The sequence below is a fragment of the Pavona decussata genome, unplaced genomic scaffold, assembly GCF_977016875.1.
Source record: "Pavona decussata unplaced genomic scaffold, jaPavDecu1.1 SCAFFOLD_32, whole genome shotgun sequence".
Classification (NCBI taxonomy): Eukaryota; Metazoa; Cnidaria; class Anthozoa; order Scleractinia; family Agariciidae; genus Pavona; species Pavona decussata.
Window position 1 is genome coordinate 837,846 of NW_028145455.1, and position 17,585 is coordinate 855,430.

General features: G+C 39.3%; 2 protein-coding genes across 2 annotated transcripts in view; one reads left to right on the plus strand and one right to left on the minus strand.

Annotated features, from left to right (window-relative positions):
* LOC146484509 (uncharacterized) overlaps positions 1-17,585 on the plus strand; it is a 278,821-nt gene that overhangs the window by 110,450 nt on the left and 150,786 nt on the right. The window lies entirely within an intron of this gene.
* LOC146484518 (uncharacterized) overlaps positions 1-17,585 on the minus strand; it is a 115,980-nt gene that overhangs the window by 42,078 nt on the left and 56,317 nt on the right. Inside the window, exons 55-71 of the mRNA XM_085104485.1 lie at positions 16,790-17,344; positions 15,647-16,207; positions 14,396-14,953; positions 13,351-13,905; positions 12,525-12,749; positions 11,917-12,252; positions 10,864-11,421; positions 9,230-9,784; positions 7,376-7,936; positions 6,066-6,626; positions 4,937-5,488; positions 4,012-4,569; positions 3,488-3,696; positions 2,829-3,177; positions 2,098-2,384; positions 1,340-1,607; positions 479-1,036 (exon numbers count right to left, since the gene is read on the minus strand). Coding sequence (XP_084960611.1) covers positions 479-1,036; positions 1,340-1,607; positions 2,098-2,384; positions 2,829-3,177; positions 3,488-3,696; positions 4,012-4,569; positions 4,937-5,488; positions 6,066-6,626; positions 7,376-7,936; positions 9,230-9,784; positions 10,864-11,421; positions 11,917-12,252; positions 12,525-12,749; positions 13,351-13,905; positions 14,396-14,953; positions 15,647-16,207; positions 16,790-17,344 — 7,806 coding nt within the window. The remainder of the gene's footprint in view (positions 1-478; positions 1,037-1,339; positions 1,608-2,097; positions 2,385-2,828; positions 3,178-3,487; positions 3,697-4,011; positions 4,570-4,936; positions 5,489-6,065; positions 6,627-7,375; positions 7,937-9,229; positions 9,785-10,863; positions 11,422-11,916; positions 12,253-12,524; positions 12,750-13,350; positions 13,906-14,395; positions 14,954-15,646; positions 16,208-16,789; positions 17,345-17,585) is intronic.

The following is a 17,585-nucleotide window of genomic DNA, read 5'->3' on the forward strand; positions in this document are numbered from 1 at the left end:
CTTTCGACGAAGCAACTCAAAGTATTACTATTCCTTTTGGACGGAATGCCAGACTATAGATCAACACTTCCTTCATTATTTACTGTGTAACTACATGTATTTATCATGGCCACATTCACGAAGCTCTCCTAAGTTAACATGTATTCTTAGTATTGTTTCTTAACAATAAGCTATTGTTTGCCCAAGAATAAACTTTGTCAAGAAACTGGTCCCTTCGCTCTTTCTTTTGCAGGTGAAGTTTTTCATACAGTTTACAGCTAGTTTCGTGTCTACAGACACAATACTAACAAGTAGGACAGAAATGACCAAAAATTAAACATCCCAACGGATGATTTTAGGTTTAAAATCTGACACGAATAGTGGTTGCGACACCTCGACTCAGCTGAAAAGAGAGTAAAGGCAAGCAGAGCACAAGTTACGACCTGACATAGGCATGCACTAAAATTGTTTATCATCATACGACAAATCATACGCTCACCATTCAACGCTCTGTCCATGATATCCTTAGCAATGTCCTCCGGGGTTTCATCTTTTGAAGGCGTCAGCACATCTTCCTCCACCAGTGTGAGTGTCTGAAGCTCTGTTTTATCAGCCTGATCAAGCCCAACCGGTATCACACGAATACCAGTATCTTCTACAAGGCTTACAGCATCTTCAATATCATTTTCACTACTGTCCGACTTGCTGTCGATAACCACAACTAAGATCTTTTTAGCAGTGGGACGACCACCATTCTCCTCTGTGAACATGGATGGGGAATCTTCCAAGGCTTTGGCCAAGTCAGCGCCTCCTTTTAGATTGGGGATGGAATCTACGTACGCCATAAACTGCGAGTTGCTGTCCACCAGCAAGTTAAACTTCAGAGCAATCTCCAATTTGTCCTTTAATGTGGCCAAACTGTAGTGAACTTTGTTTATTCCATACTTTTTCACAATGTCTTTCATTATCTCCTTGGTTTTCCTCAAGTTGTCGCCAAAGTTTACAGCTGTAGTGCTGATGACAAAGGCCAGGTCAACCTCTGGAATTCTTGGTTTCTCTTTAGGTAGAAATCAAAGTTAAAAAAATATCAAAGAGAATAAAAGAAAAGTTTTTTTTGGCACTACAGGAAATCAAAATATGAGTATCCCTATTCCAAAGAATCTCTGGATATAGACTAAACAATAAAGGAATATAAATAAAGGATAATAAAGGATAATAAGAAGGATAATAAAGGATAATAAAGGATATAAGACCGTAACTGAAAGTGCCTAGAATTGTTAGTACAGTACCCACAGAGGAGGCAGTTGTAGGGAGGGATAATGTCATAACTGTGACGTGTAGTAGTTGTGACGTAATCTACCTTCAAGAGCGGTGGACAAAATCTTAACTGCGACTTTATATGGATTATCATCCTTCTCAGTCTGTATAATATCATCCAGCCATGGTGTAATTTTCTGCAATTCGTTCTGATCGGCCTCGCCACCCATAGCTACAGGTATGACCCTGATATCTTCCATTTCAAGTTCTTTTGCTTCGTTTGTAACATTCTTCAGTTCACTTGTCGATCTCTTGTCTGTGATGACAACCAGAATTCTCTTAGCGTTTGGACGTCCCTCTGAAGTAAACTCCTTCGGGAAAAAGAAAAAGATATCATTACAGAACAATCGCTGTGCAATGATAACAAAATATTGGTGGTGCCCATCTCCAAAAATTCTTCAAATTACCAGGCCATTACAGTCATTAGGAAGAGCCAACTTTGGCCAAACAGGAACGAGCCAGTTGCAAAAGAAAGGTTCACGAAGAATTTTCTCCGCGAAGGTTATAGTAAATAGAGTAAAATGTGAATAGGCTATTTTCACGATACCGTCATTTACTATAACTACCAGAATCCTTCAGTTTGTTGTTTTCTGTTACAAATTGAGGATTTTGTTATCTCAACCTCACTGGAATTAAAAAATTTAAATAAGAAAGGAAAAACGAAGAGGATTTGGTGGTTGTAGTAAAATAACGTTACCGTGGATATCGTCTATCGGGGGGGTGAGAATTCGGCTTGAAGCAGTTTGATTAATGAGTTGAGTGTGTAGAAGTCAATTGGACTGAACAGAACGCATTCCATACCTCTTTTGCTAGCCTTAGGACTTTGTTCAGTGAGGCTCCAGGAATCTTTCCCATTTTACTGATCACACCCATGAGTGCTTCATCTGTTTCAAAGCTCATTTTGAAGCTTACTACACGCGTTGGTTTCTCTCCATACACTATAACTGAGTAAAGGATGTCACCCCTGCCGTATTTGTCAATCATGGCATTGATAATCTCTTTCATCTGCTTAAAGTTGTCTCCTTCATCCAGCTGTGACGTGGAACTGATCGCAAAAATCATGTCTATCTCAGGAAGATCAATAAGGTCTAGAGAGGAAAATATAAATTTTAGCCAGTGTCATTGTTGTTGTTTTGCTTTAAATAGAAGAAAGAAAAGAAAAGCTCAGGCCATAACTGATGCAAAGGAGTCGTAAAGTACAATTTCCATAACTCAGAGCACAGTCAACTCTAACTATCACGAATCATACATCGAAAGCTGTACCCCTTGTTCACTTGATTACAAAAAATTAGCTCATCCTTTCGTTAAAGTGAAAAGTCGGATTGTGTTTCCGTTGACAGTTTGAGTTATAGGTAACAAGGATGACAGGCATATCTAACAAACGTTTGACACTATATGCTTTCAAACAGACTCATGATTATGGGTTGAGAACACCTAAAAGCCGACTATGTCAGTTCCTTTGCACAGCAAATACATCTGAATTACTCAAATTATCATAGAGTTGCATATATCGTGTTTAACATCGTTCATACCAGAGGTTACTTTATCCATAATGGCCTTGGCAAGCCTCTTAGGGGTTGTTGTCTTCTCTGCTTCAACCAAGTACCCTTCTGCTGAAGTTAAGTTTTTCAATTGGTCCTTGTCTGCATCGGAACCTACTGCCACCGGTACTACTTTCACTTCATCCTTCTTCAATGGTTTGAGTGCCTCCTGGACGACTTCCTGTTCATCAATCGACTTCTTGTCCATGATTATCACAAGGACTTTCTTCGCATTTGGGCGGGGTGAAGCTTGATCGAATGCTCTCTTTACAGCTGCCAGAGCCTTTTGGAGGTCGGGCTCTCCAGTTGGACGAGAAACTGAGCTGAGGAAAGTTCTTATCTAAACAGAACAAAACTGTGTTGTTAATGGTTTTTGTTAGTGATAGGTTTCAAAAGCACAAGCCTACGAATGTCCACGCGTTTGCATTTCCATGGTCGCAATAATGATGAGAGATGCCAAGATGTCGCGTGCTGTAGCCCATTACTTGAAAAGCAATAATAATCAAGGAAAAGGATAAAGAAAGCTGAAGAAATGACAACTATGATGTTATTAGTTTGGGTCAATGTATGGGATCACGAGGTGATAAAATATTTTCTTTCAACTTAAATTAATTAAATGTAGTTCATTTTAACGGTATCGAATTGCCTACCGTTTGTTCGTCAGGAAGAGTCTGTCCAAAGTTCAGAGGTGATATGGTCTGATCGCCGAAAACCACCACTGCATATCGCAGCTTGTTGGTTCTATACTCCTGCATGATCTCTTTCACCGTGTCTTTCATTTGCTGGAAAGTTGTTTCAGCGTCTGCCGCAGCCGAACTGATGGCAAATGCCAAGTCAATCTCACCGAGTGTGGCGGCTTCTGCGAGTAAATTTCACTATTTATTAAGAAATAAAACGCACCAGCCTAACAACTTGTTATTTGTATCCCTTCAAATAAGTTAGTTTTCTAGTAGTTATAGTTTTAGATCTATGAAGGGAAGGGTTTTCATTACTGGTATATAGATCACAATGTATACGATGGCTACCGAAACGCTTGGTGCCCCCTCACCGTTCCTTATTTGAAGCCCACATGAAGCCTCTATTCCAGTAGCATATATATCAATATTATTATCTAACTCCAACATTCAATGCCACGTTAAAGGATAAACATGAAAAACTTGAATTGTACACTTACTGTCCAGGATGCGTTCCATAACTTTCTCTACAATCTTGGCTGGAGACGTTGAATCAGTGACATTAATGACGTCCTCTGTGATGCCAGTGACGTTATCCAGCTCACCACCAGACTCGTTTCCAAGGGCGACACCAATCACCCGGATGTCCTTTTCATGAAGAATTTCTGCCCATACCTTCACGTCCTGTGTTTTGCTATCTGAGTTTTTGTCTGTTATCACAACCAAAACTTTCAAAGCATTGCTTCTGGCACCGTTAGAAGCCTTAAAGAGATCCCTCGCACCTTCCAAAGCCTCGTCAAGGGATGCTGTTCCAGGATTCTGCGGAATGTTTTCCACATACCGCATCAAAAGGTTATCGGCGCTTACTGAATCATTAAAACGAACATGAATCGTTGGAGTCGATCCAAACGTCAGAACACTGTATGCCATTCTGTGAGATCCATACTTTTCAATAAACGTCTTGATGACTTCTTGCATCTTCTTGAAGTGCTCTTTGGCATTTGCTGCGGTGGCACTGATTGCAAATCCCAAGTCAACTATCAGGATGACCGGTTTCTCTAAAATGAATCAGGAAAAAAGTTACTCCTACATATCGGTAAAGCCCTTCATTTGCTGTACAAATGTGGCACATACTTGTCTCCTGATATCATTATTATTGTTGTTGTTATTGTTATTGTTATTGTTGTTGTTATCGTTATTGTTATTGAATTATTATTGGTGAGCTGGCACTCAGGTTTCAATAGAATCAAACTGTATCTAGTAGATTTTATTCTTGCAAATAATAAAGTTATCATTCTATTTATTAATTATATTAAAAAAATATTATTATTATTATTATTATTATTATTATTATTATTATTATTATTATTATTATTATTATTGTCCACTGTCGTCAAACATTTGTATACAAACGCCATTTCTTACCTTCTGCTATTTTCATGGAAATTTCTTTGGCAATGTCTTTTGGATCACTTGTGTCATTGGCTCTAACGACATTCTGTTTATTTGTGGTGGTTGCTGTCGTTTCGTCAGGATCAGCTAGACTACCAAAGGCCACTGGAATGACTTTGATGCCATCTTGTTCCAACTTGCCAGCAGCATTCCTTACATCGTCAATGCCGCTTTCAGATTTCTGATCCACTACAACCACCACCACCTTCTTTGAGTCTGGACGACTGCCTTCAGTAAATACTTCCCTGGCTTTTTCCAATGCAGTGTGAAGAGATGCTCCGTCCGTCGGTCTTGGGAGAAGCCCTATGGTGTTTTTCAAAGCATCCTCGGTGAACTGTTCAGTGAATTTGATTCTGACAGTGGGATCTCGGCCAAATAGTATGACGCTGTAGTAAACCCTCTGGACACCATACAGGTCAATCACCTCTTTGACGATCTCTTTGATCTTAGCAAAGTTCACGCTGGCACTTGGTGAGCTGGCACTTATGACAAATGCAAGGTCCATGTCACGCACGTCTGGTAAATCTGGTGATAAATAATTTGTTGAAAAAATTCTCACCTTAGCTAAGAACCAATTCTAAGGCAGGAATACATTGACAAAGGTTGAAAGTGCTAAATATAATTTCGTGAGTCTTGTTTCTTCTTTTTACATTTAGTTCTGGTTCTAAGGTAACTTTCAAGACCGCCGATTACATCCTAATGTATGGCCAATGAAATAAAGACACTTGAAGAGTAATTTCCTGTGGGTACTGTTTGATTTGTTGTGGATTAGAAAGAAACCTTAAGAATTATGTTCAGTCTCCAACTTGTCGGTACTCTTGAAAGTATAGTTATAAAATCTGAGACGCTTATGTCTTTTATTATAGAAAAATATATTAGCCAAAATAAAAGCTGTCGCGAACGGAGTCCCATTTTCCTGAACATGTTGAACCCATTAAGATTAAAAGTCCCAAGTCCGAAGAAATCATCCTCCTAACAACGTTAGTGTATCTATGGCCAGCAAAAAAAAAAAATTACAGTACATTTAAGTTTTTGAAAGTGAGATAACAACCAAACGATGTTGAACATCTGATCTGAGGGCATGAACAGTGCGACACTATACCTTTCAACACTTTGTCCATTATATCTTCAGCTGTCGTATCGGGATCCAACTCTCTCGGTGTGTCAATCAAATATCCTCTGTTTGATGAGATTTGTTCCAGTTCGGTTGGGTCAGCCGATGAACCAACAGCTACAGGTACAATTTTAACTTCTTCTTCCTCCAGAGGCGTCAAAGCCTCCTTTACATCCTCCGGACTACTCGTGGATTCCTTGTCAATAATTACAACTAGAACTTTTTTGACGCCAGGTCGACTTGGCGCGGAATCAAACATGTTTTTCGCTTCTTCTAAAGCTTTCTGTAGGTCAGGTTCCCCGGCTGGGGGTTGGGCAGACATTATTTTTGCCTTCAAGGAGTTTACGTCAGCAGATTCGTCGGTGAAGTTCAGTTTTCTCCTTGCCTCACTTCCAAAGACTATGAGGCCATAGCGGAGCCTACTGGAGATTCCGTATTCTTCAATTATGGTATTTATAGTATCCTTTATGCGCTGAAAGGTATCCGAAGCTGACACTGCTGTGGCACTTATGACAAATCCTAAATCAATCTTGGGAACTCGAAGTTTATCTGAAAAATAAAAAATACAAGATTGAAGATAAAAAATTAAAACTAATAATTCCACGCTAGTCACCGACAAAACATGGCTTAACAAGCCGAAAGGGAGGCTTATAACTGGAACCTTATAACTGTTGCAAAAATATGTGTCATCTGGATGTATTTGTTAAAATAATTATCTAGAAATGTTATCGTTAACGAAGCATCCTCCTCCGTACATATCTTGTGCTATGGTAAATTTGATAGCTTGGCTTGATGGTAGATTTGATAAAGCACATTGACAAATTGACAAAGATAACAACTACATGTATATAAAAATAGGAATGTTGTGTTGATAGTGAAGGAATCTGTGTAATTTGCAGGTGGTAAACAATTTAACACCGTACCAAACGAACAAAGGCTGAAATCTCGTTAGTGCAATCCGAAAGTATCCAAACAACTTTTCTTTATAATTTTTATCATTTATAACGTTTTCGATTTAAGCCCTTTTAAATCATGTTTCTCTAGAATATTAAAATTCTTATTATCCGGCTGGACACCCATGGACACCAGCACATGCTGACGGGCTTAATTATGGTAGTACGAAACGTAAGAATGCCCATGAAACTTCACCACAGAAACACTCTACTACGTAACTAACTCCTGTCAAATTTCTAAAAGCAAAGACAACAGTAATTGCTATCGTTAACATTATCAATACCATAACCCTTGAAATTACCATTACCATTGTCATTGTCATTATTTATTTTTAAATCACGTACCATTAAGCATATTATCAATAATCTTATTTGCAATCTCCCTGGGCTTATCGGTGTCATTTGGTTTGATGGCATCCTCCTTGATGGGCACAATTGTCTCCACTTCACGCACGTTATCCTCATCCCCTAAAGCCACTGCAATGACTCGTATTCCTTCATTGTCCAACAAATTGGATGCTTTCTTAGCGTCTCCATTACTACTGTCCGACTCCTTATCAATCATAACTACCAAGACCTTCTTTGCGTCTGCCCTTCCACCGGCAGCGGGACTGAACAGCATTTTGGCTTCATTAAGAGCTTTAGCTAGTGCAGCTCCTTTAGATGGCTTCGAGACACTTTCAATCAAGACTTTCAAAGCAGACGAACTGTTCGATTTATCGGCGAATCGGAGATGTACTGTAGGGGGGTCGCCAAATGTTAATAAACTGTAGTGCACTTTTTCTTGGACGCCAAATCTGTGGATGAATTCTTTCACCGTGTCTTTCATCTTCTTAAAGTTTGCTTCTGATTGGAAGGCTGCGGCGCTTATAGCAAAGGCAATATCCATTTTTGGGACATTAAAATCTAGTGGATAAAGCATGCGAGAGTGAAAATTAATATCTTAAACATGTCGAGAATAAAATGTGACAGAACAGCTCTAGTTAAAGTTAGCATCAGTAGTAAGCTGTCGTGTAAATATGACAGTTATCTTGAGCTCTTCAACAAAACTGGGCAACTAAACGCCTCGTCAAATTTTTGAAGAAACAAAGTGTGACACCCCGCTTCTACTATCCCTCATCTAGAGACATACAATTAAATCTTAAGTTGACTTGATTAAAGGTCGATTTAGGGCCAACAACTTTGCAGAGATCACAGGGAAATGCCATTGCGTTGTTCGTTGGTACAGAACATATTGGAAATTGCGCATACACCAAAACGATTTCTAGTATCAAAGCATATAGTACTGGTCTAGTTCCCATGGCCGCAATCATTTAGTTCAAGTTAGTTTAAAGAAAGAAAACTTTCGCAGTTTATTTAACACAAAGCTGTATATTATTGGGCTGGATATTTCTTTTGAAATAAGCCTAACAGTAAAATAGACAAAACATGATTCATTAACATACCCATGCAGCTGTATTATACAACTTTCCGTCAAAAAACGTTTTTGTGAGGTGTCTAGAAGTAACAATCTCCAAGCAATCTTTTCCAATTAGACAGTGGTTCGTATTACTTAAGGAAGCGAGAATTTGTTCAACCTCGATTCTCTTCGGTGACATATGGAAAACACTCACTTCGTTACCTAGGGCCTAAACTGTGGAATGATCTCACTCCTAGAATAAGATATCAACCCTCTCTGAAGCAATTCAAAAGAGTCATACGTAATCAGGACCTTACTGCCCTAGCAGCAAATGTCAGTAACTGTCGAGGCTGCAACCTATGCCGAGAATGACAAGGGTTTACATGATTTTTTGCGATTGATGTATGAAATTTTATTAATATGGTTTACGATGTAAATTTTAATTCATTTTTTTTAGAATTTTCTAGAATTTAGTTTGGTGTTCACTATTAGTAGAGGGGACTTCTCCCCTCAGCTACATTTCTTGACACGTTAATAAAGTTATTATTATTATTATTATTATTATTATTATTATTATAGCTCTTTTTTCTACTTTTAACTTGTAAATATCAATTTTGCTTGGAATATTATAATAAAGAAAGATTTTATTTATATTTATTATTATTATTATTATTATTATTATTATTATTATTATTTAATATTATTATTATTATTATTATTATTATTACGGGTGGTTTCCTATACTTTGATTCTCCGGAAATCCTGCATAGGTACAAATCATCACTACGGATGTTACTGACCTTCCAAAACTTTCTCCATGATTTCCTCAGCTACGGCATCGGGGTTTTCAGTATTTGGAACGTCTATCAAATTGTCTTTTTCTGAAGTTGTTTCTTCGATTTCATCCGGATCAGCTTCTCTCCCAAAGGCAACTGGAATTACCTTGATGCGAGATCTCCACAGATCTTCTGCGGAATCTTTGACGTCTTCAAGGCTGCTATCGGACTGTTTGTCGGTGACAAGAACCAACACTCTTTTCGCATCAGGCCGAGGAGAAAGCTCGAAAAGATTTCTAACTGCGTCCAGTGCACTTTCAAGGTTTGATCCTTCTCTATTTGTTGTCGTGTTTTGTATGATATTTTTCAGCTGCTCATCATTGACTGGTTGAGTAAAGCTGACCTTAACTGTAGGGGTGTTTCCAAACACGACAACGCCAAATTGGATTTTTCCAACTCCATACTTGGTTATGACCCAGTCAATAATGTCTTTCATTTTTTGGAAGTTTTCGTCTGAGTCCAAGGCAGCATTTGCACTGATAGCAAAAGCCAAATCTAAGTCACGTACCTGCGGGATGGCTGCAAGAAAGTAGAGAAAATGCTTAAAGTTAGAAATGTAAGGAGGTTATCATCCTGATGAATTTGTACCAGGCATATAAATTATGTTGTAGCACTGTTCCATTGTAAGTAATAACATCTTCGCTGTGATAAAAACGTTCATTGTTATCATGGGAGAAAACTCGAAGCTTGACAGTTGAAAACACGTCTAAGCAAGAGTAGATAAACAGATCAAATAGAAGAAAGATCCCCGCAGTTACTACGCAACTTAAGCAGTCTCAAAAAGAAAGCCTGAAAAAAAAATTTAGGCTTGAACGGGATTCGAACCCATGACCTCTGCGATGCCGGTGCAGTGCTCTTTCAGTGATCTTTCATCCACAGTTCAAAATATACGTTTCATATATTTACATTTATTTAGTAGATAAACAGAGTTGACTTTGGGATCAACTATCAAAACCTTAATTACATGTAATCCATTTCTCTGAGGCCTGTTTGCCAATACATTCAGTCTCCTCAACCGAGAATAGTACCACTTTGAAATGGTTAGCAATACCACAGCCTAAACGATGGTTTCTTTTCAGTAGAACTCGGGGAAAGAACCAACAAAATTAATCAGAGCCCTTGAATTCCTGTAAACATTTTCTCTGCCAGGTTTAGGCCTCAAATCGGTTGAAGAGGATTTAAGTTTTGATTCTGTGGATAAATTCGGTTTAAAACCTACTGACAAGTGCTTTCCAGTGGTGCTGTTCAAAATATAAAAGCTTCCTTTAACGTTTGAGCATGTAAAGGAAACCATTTAATCTGACCATTCTAGTGAAAGCAGTGCTTTCCTTTGGTAAATTTAATTATGCGGTACAAGGTGATTCTAGCGTCTGAGTCCGTGGATGAAACCCTAACATGAATTCAGGTGAAGACTATTAAGCAGTACTTTGCTGAGCTACAGTGTTCTGCGTTACAAAAGGTGGTTCCACCTATTGAGGCAGTGGGTGAAAACCTTACATTGCTTTCAGATGAAAGCTACTAAGCAGGTTTTGCATGGTAATACTCAGTTTTGTCCTTTTTTATTTTGGCTACTTTTGGGAGTTTAAGGATACACCAACCTTCTTGCACTTTGTTCATGATTTCTTTTCCCAGTTCATCAGGATCCTCATCTTTGCTCACATTCAAAATATTCTGTTTGTCAGGAGTCATCTTCTCCAGCTGCGTGGAGTCTGCTTCTCCTCCTAACGTTACTGCAATCACTGTGACTCCTTCTTCTTCCAAAGGTTTTGCAGCTTCTTTAATGTCAGCTGAAGTCGTAGGCGACTTAGCATCAGTAACCACGACCAACACCTTGTTTGCCTTTGGTCTACCAGAGTCATTCGCGAAAACTTGCTTTGCTTCCTCTAACAATATCTTAAGTTCTGGTCGACCGGAGGGCTGCGGTAGTTTGTTAATAGCCCTGATCAGTTTCTCCACATCTTGCGGATCTCTTGAGAATGACACTTCAGGAGTTGCCGAGTCACCAAAGATGATGACACTGTAGCGTAGTTTGTCTGGACTGTGCTTATTTATGATACTTTTGACTGCGTCTTTTACTACCTCAAAAATTTTATCAGCATCGGCACCAGCAGTATTGATGGCAAAGGCAACATCAATTTCCGGTGTATCTGGATAATCTGAAACAAATATGCATCAATTTTATTATTTTAATTATTTTTCGCGTTAACTAAACTGTTGATGATGTCAAGGTTTTCACAAACAAACCCTAGTTTATTTTGTAATAAACAATGAGGGTTCTTTGGACTTACGACGAGGCAGCATGGTTTTTTTTAGACTTCTTCAAGGCCGTTCTCTTGAATCAAATCCCTAACCCCATCCAACAACCAAAATGTTTTTTTTTACAACATAATAGTCAGGAATTCAGAATTACTGACTACATTTGGCGCAACTAGAGGTGACTAAGAATCTAGGGAGGAAACCACAGCCCCACGATCGCCCAGGCTCACTACAACCCAAGAAAAACTGCATGCCGTAAAACAATCATACACCACTAGGCTCTTTACGGTAATATGCAGAGGGGACATTAAGACAATCACTGCAATGCGCAAGAGCCTCGCACACCAATCCGCTGACACTTACTAACACCACGATAAATACACTGGGCAACACACCTTCGAGAGCTTCCTTCATGATCTTTTCAGCTGTTTTCTTTGCACCATCAGTACTGTTAGCCTCAATGACTTCACCTTGTTCAGGCGTCAAAACATCAAGTTCATCTTTGTCCGACTCTTCTCCAAGAGCTACAGCAATAACCTTGATATCTTGTGAATCCAGTACAATAGTCTCTCTCTTCAAATCGCTTCCATCACTGTCGGAAGTCTGGTCGGTTATGACCACCAGCACGTTCTTGGCATTGGGACGAGATTTTGCAGCAGCTTTGAATAGCCTGGATGCCTCTGTTAGGACCTGATCTAATGCAGCCAAAGGTCCATTCTTGGAAATGTTATCTGGAATGAAAAGAATAAAGGGACTGTGTTCGCATTGTAAATGTCCTCTGAAAGGGATAGAAAAATAGAGCATGGAAAGTAAAGCGGCCAACATTATCTGAACTAATGATCGACGACATGGAACATTACTTGGTCATAGGTTCATCCCCCACATTACCCATCATCAAATAATCACGCCTACCTCCTAGGATCCTTAACAACCTAACTGAAGGGTGAATAGCATTATTCACCTCCCCATTAAAATTACACCCACTATATAACACTTGTGGTACCTATAAATCTTTCTAAATCCTCATCAGTGGGGAGCTGTCGATCAAAAGGCAATTCGGTGGTAACAGGATCCCCAAATGTTATTACAGCATAGTGAATTCTGTTGGAGCCAAACTCCTGCACGATCGTTTTAATGACATCTTTCATCTTTTCAAAGTTTGCGGCATCATCCACTGCTCGGGCACTAATAGCAAATGCCAAGTTCATTTCTGGTATCTTTGGGACGTCTGAAAGAAAGAGAGGAAAAAACAAACAAACAAATGAGAGCATCAAGTTGACGTCTGATGGCGAAAGGGGTCTTTGCTCTGAGTCGTCAATCAGTTTCAGAGAAACTTAATGACAAGAAAACTATGCAAGATTGCACTAAACTTCCAAAATCTCCAAGTAAATAGTGGAGGAGATCTATTTTCATGCAGACGTTACAACATCGCACGCAACTAATTCCTACGTAAAACCATGGAGTGTCATTAAAACCAGAAAAGAGATTGACAAGCTGCAATTTGGGACACTCAAAATGCACTCTGTAGCTGGGACTCCTTCGGATATTTCGACCAATGTGCATTCACAGGAAAGGTATAATTAAAATTATGCAGTAAAGAAAATATAACACACTCCGGTTTTGCCGAAGTGAAACATTATTTCGAGCGTTGATTTCAAGAAAGGAAAGGATACATCTCTTTTCTTGTGTCGATAACGTTATGATAACAGATGAATTCGAGAACCCGAAAAAACCCTGAATCTTTGGCCTGTGATTCTGCACCCTTTTCCTTCTACCCGATCGTCTCACGGAAAACAACTCCAAGAAACGTTAACATGTAACAGGGTTACCTTTTAGGGCCTTCCTCAGTATAACCTCACAAGTTATCTCCGGATCATCTCCTTCATCAACGTCAATAAGGTTCTCTTTGTTGGGTGTGGTTTTAGCTAGTTCAGGAACGTCAGACTCCTTTCCAAGCGCAATTGGAATGACCTTGATATCGTCATCTTCTAAGGATTTCGCTTGACGCTCCAAATCATTAAGAGAACTGCTGGACTTCTTATCAGTAATTACCACAAGTATTCTTTTAGCCTCAGGCCGGCCTTGCGTCTCAAAGAGTAGTTTTGCTTGTTCGAGCGCTTTATCTAACAATGCACCCGAGCTCTTCTGCACAGAATATACTAAAGCCTTCAATGCTTTATCGTCCAACGAAGCAACATCATTGAAAGATATTCTTGTGGTCGGGATATTTCCAAATGTAATGACTGCATATTGGATACGGGATGTTCCATATCTGTCAATCATTGTCTTGATAATATCTTTCATTTGTTGGAAATTCTCTTGGTCTTTCAGAGCGTTGGCACTGAGGGCAAAAACAAGGTCCATTTCTGGAATAGCGGGTGGATCTATAAAAGAAAAGTTACAAAAAAATGTCGACCAGCATAATTGAATGTGATTAATTCTCAGCAATGCAAATTACTTTAAATTGATAATAGTTTAATATGATACCTCCCAACAGAGAAAAGGGTTTAACAAGAATAAAAACCTCTTTTTATAGAGTAAGCCGGGAAATGAACATAGCATGGCAGACTCGGACATCGAACCCTATAGCACATCTAGCCCGGCCTGTCAAATTCCCAACACCATTTCCTAAACAAACCTGTACAGTAGAACCCGCTTATCCAGTTCAGTTTTATACTGCCGCATTTTAAACTCTTCAAGATTAATATTATTCAACTCTTTCAAATGAAAAATTCAAATTAATATAAAAAGAAATGATGGAAAGCTAGGGAATTTTTCGCTTGAGCGTCGTTTCAATTTAGCCAAGAAACAACTATCAGTGTTTTACCTAAATACAGACAACACACCACCACTGAACTTGTACAAAGCTCTTACCTTGTATAATTTTGTCTATAATTTCTTCACCCACGCCTGAAGGGTCACCATCCTTGTCAGTGGTAATTATATTTTGTTTGTTGCTTGTAATGGATTCCACTTCCTCTTCAGCAACATTTGGCTCAACACCAACAGGCACAATCTGGATGTCATCATCTTCCAACACTTTGACTGCTTCTTTGATTTCACTGAGATCATTTATGGACTTCTTATCCATTATCACGGCTAATACTTTCTTGGCATCAGGTCGGGCGGGTGCTTTATCAAACATGTTCTTCGCTTCCCCTAAAGCCTTTTGCAAGTTAGGCTCACCTCGGGGTCGCGGATGTTGATCGAGAAGTGTTGTAAGCGCCAATTTGTCAGGGAACGTTTGCGAGAAAGGTATGTATGTGGTGGCGGAATCTGCAAACAAGATAACGCCGTATCGCATACTGGCAAGTCCATATGTGTTCACGATGTACTTTATGACATTTTTCATGTTTCTGAACGTATCGTCTGCACCGATGTCTGTAACACCAATCATAAATCCAAGATCAACATGGAGCACTGGCATAGAATCTGGAAAGAAAGTACCCAAAATCAAGATCTAGTTCCTCATTAAAAATAAGCTTTTTGCGCTAGTGTAGATTCGAGGCCTTAATCAAATGCCTTGTTCTAACTTGTGCACTTAACACATGCATAACGAAATATCGTGTGTAAAACGGTGTGAGATTAGCACAAAGACAAGAAAACAAGCTGTTTTCATTTCTGATACTTGAGCTTATTTTCAGTGGTGTTTTTTTCTTATGTGTCTGTGGGCGTAAGAGCAGAGCTGTGGGTATGTATGTTGCCTTATTTCACTAGTGGAAACCGGTGTACACGCGAGATAAGCGCAAGCATAAGTACAACAAAATCAAAGGCACTGTGGGTCTAACGTTGGTTAACACACAATTTTTGTTAGGCTTGTGCTCGGTTCGAGAATACCGACCGATTTCTTGGACATATTAGAATATGCAGCAAGGTTAAAACCGCTATACACATTTTACGGGACCGAAAAACAAAGGGTGGGATAAAAGCTTAGAATCCAGTGCCAGATGTTCCGTTCCCTTCTGGGACCATAGCTACTTATGGTTCCTAAAACGGTAGAGGAAGAACTTGGATACACATCGTTTATGCGTAAAGAAGTCATTATGACGTTTTGATTGTCTATCTATAAGCAAACCAGTTTAGTTATTTCCTTCATCTCTAGAACTGATTTTCATAAGTGCTTACCATTCTTTGCCTTTTCCATCACTTCAGCTGCAATATCCTTTGCATTGTCAGATTCATCGGTCTCAATCACGTTATTCTCATTCAAAGTCGTTTTGGCGATTTCCTGCGGATCACTTTCTTTTCCGAATGTGACAGCGATCACTCGGACTTCATCTTGCGCTAGCGATTTCGCAACAACGTCTACTGAAATTTCGTCACTGTCCGACGTCTTGTCCATGGCTACAACGAGAATCCTCTTTGCACCAGGTCGGCTAACAGCCGCTTTCTGTAAGAGCTCCCTTGCTTTCTTGAGGGCCCTACTTAAGTCAGCTCCATCACTGTTCTTCGAAATGCCCTGAAGGATTTCTCTGATTCGCTTAGGATCGCTCTGGTTTCCAAAATCAAGTTCTACACTTGGGTAGTCACCGAAGGTAATGACACTGTACCGCACTGAGGTTGAACCGTGGGTATTGAGAATCTCGTGTATGACTGATTTCATCTTCATGAAGTTATCATCTGACTTCAAAGCTGTAGCACTGAGAACAAATGCAAGATCCAGCAGCTGCTCTTTGACGACCGTCTCTAAATAAGAGAATAAAAGAGATTGTAATGAAGGAAATAAAAAGGGAAAATGTTTACATAAAAGGAGATTCAAATCCCCCCTGCTCGCAAAAAAAAAAAAAGAACAACAACAACAACGATTGACCACCTGAAAGTAGAGAATGTATTTTGATAATAGAGAGATTTAGAATCGCGTTTACGGCAAACGGCAAACGTGAGATTCGCGTTAATGTTTTGTTAAAAAAATGAGTACATAGATGAGAATAGCGCAAAATAAATCAGGCCTTTGATGCTAACGCAGGGTAAACATGGTCACGTGGCCATTTCTGTCGTTTACTGTTTGCCGTAAACGTAATTATAATCTCTCTAATATATGTTTCCGTAGAACAAGCAGGCAGGAAATAATTTGCAAGAAGGTCACGACTTTTTTAACGTATACATGTTTCGGACGAAACTTCATCCATCTTCAGTACAAGCAAAAGAACCCGGTAGTGGGTGTGCTATAAAGGCAAGAAGGATACAATAGCGTTAAGACTATGCTATATTCTTAATCGTTATTGTACATTCAGTTCCAAAATAATTTCTAATAATGTAAGCATTTACCTTCGAGCACTTTGATCATTATTTTCACAGCTGCTTTCTCTGGATTCTCGTCTGTTTCCATTTTCACCAGATTCTCTTTGTTTCGGGTGATTTCTGTAAGTTCATCAGGGTTTGCCTCTTCGCCGAGTGCTACAGGTACAACTTTAATGCCTGACTCTCTCAAATCTCTCTCCTTCTCCCTGGTCTTCTCAGGATCGCTCGACTGGCCCTGGTCCATAATGACAACCAAAACTTTTTTTGCATCGGGCCTAGCTGTATCCTCAAACATCTTCCTTGCTTCGTCGAGAGCCTTGTCAAGAGGCGAACCAGAGATACTTGAGAAGCTATCCACTCTGTTCTTTAGAAACTCGATAGTGTAAAGTTCACTTTCCGCAAAGCGAACTATCTTTGAAGGAACATTGCCAAAGAGGATAAAGCTGTAGCGAATGTCCCTCTTTCCATAACGATCAATCACGGCCTTGATCGTGTCCTTGATTTTCTGCAAGTTTGCATTTGCATTTGTAGAACCAATGCTGATTGCGAATCCCAGGTCAAGTTTTGGAATTCTTGGAAGCTCTGTAAACCACGAACAACAAACAAACCAAAAAAAAAACAACAACAACCTGAGTTAACAAGTCCCTGAGAAACGTTAGATTCCTGATATACTTGATAACAGTGTTTCATCGGGTGGAGATTGTTTTAAACGTAATATCAACACTTTTTTTTTCAGAACTGTATAATGCTAATGGCGGGGAATCTGTCCTCCTTGTACTGCCAGATATTTTTAGAAAATTATTACTGAAAACAGATATTTGAA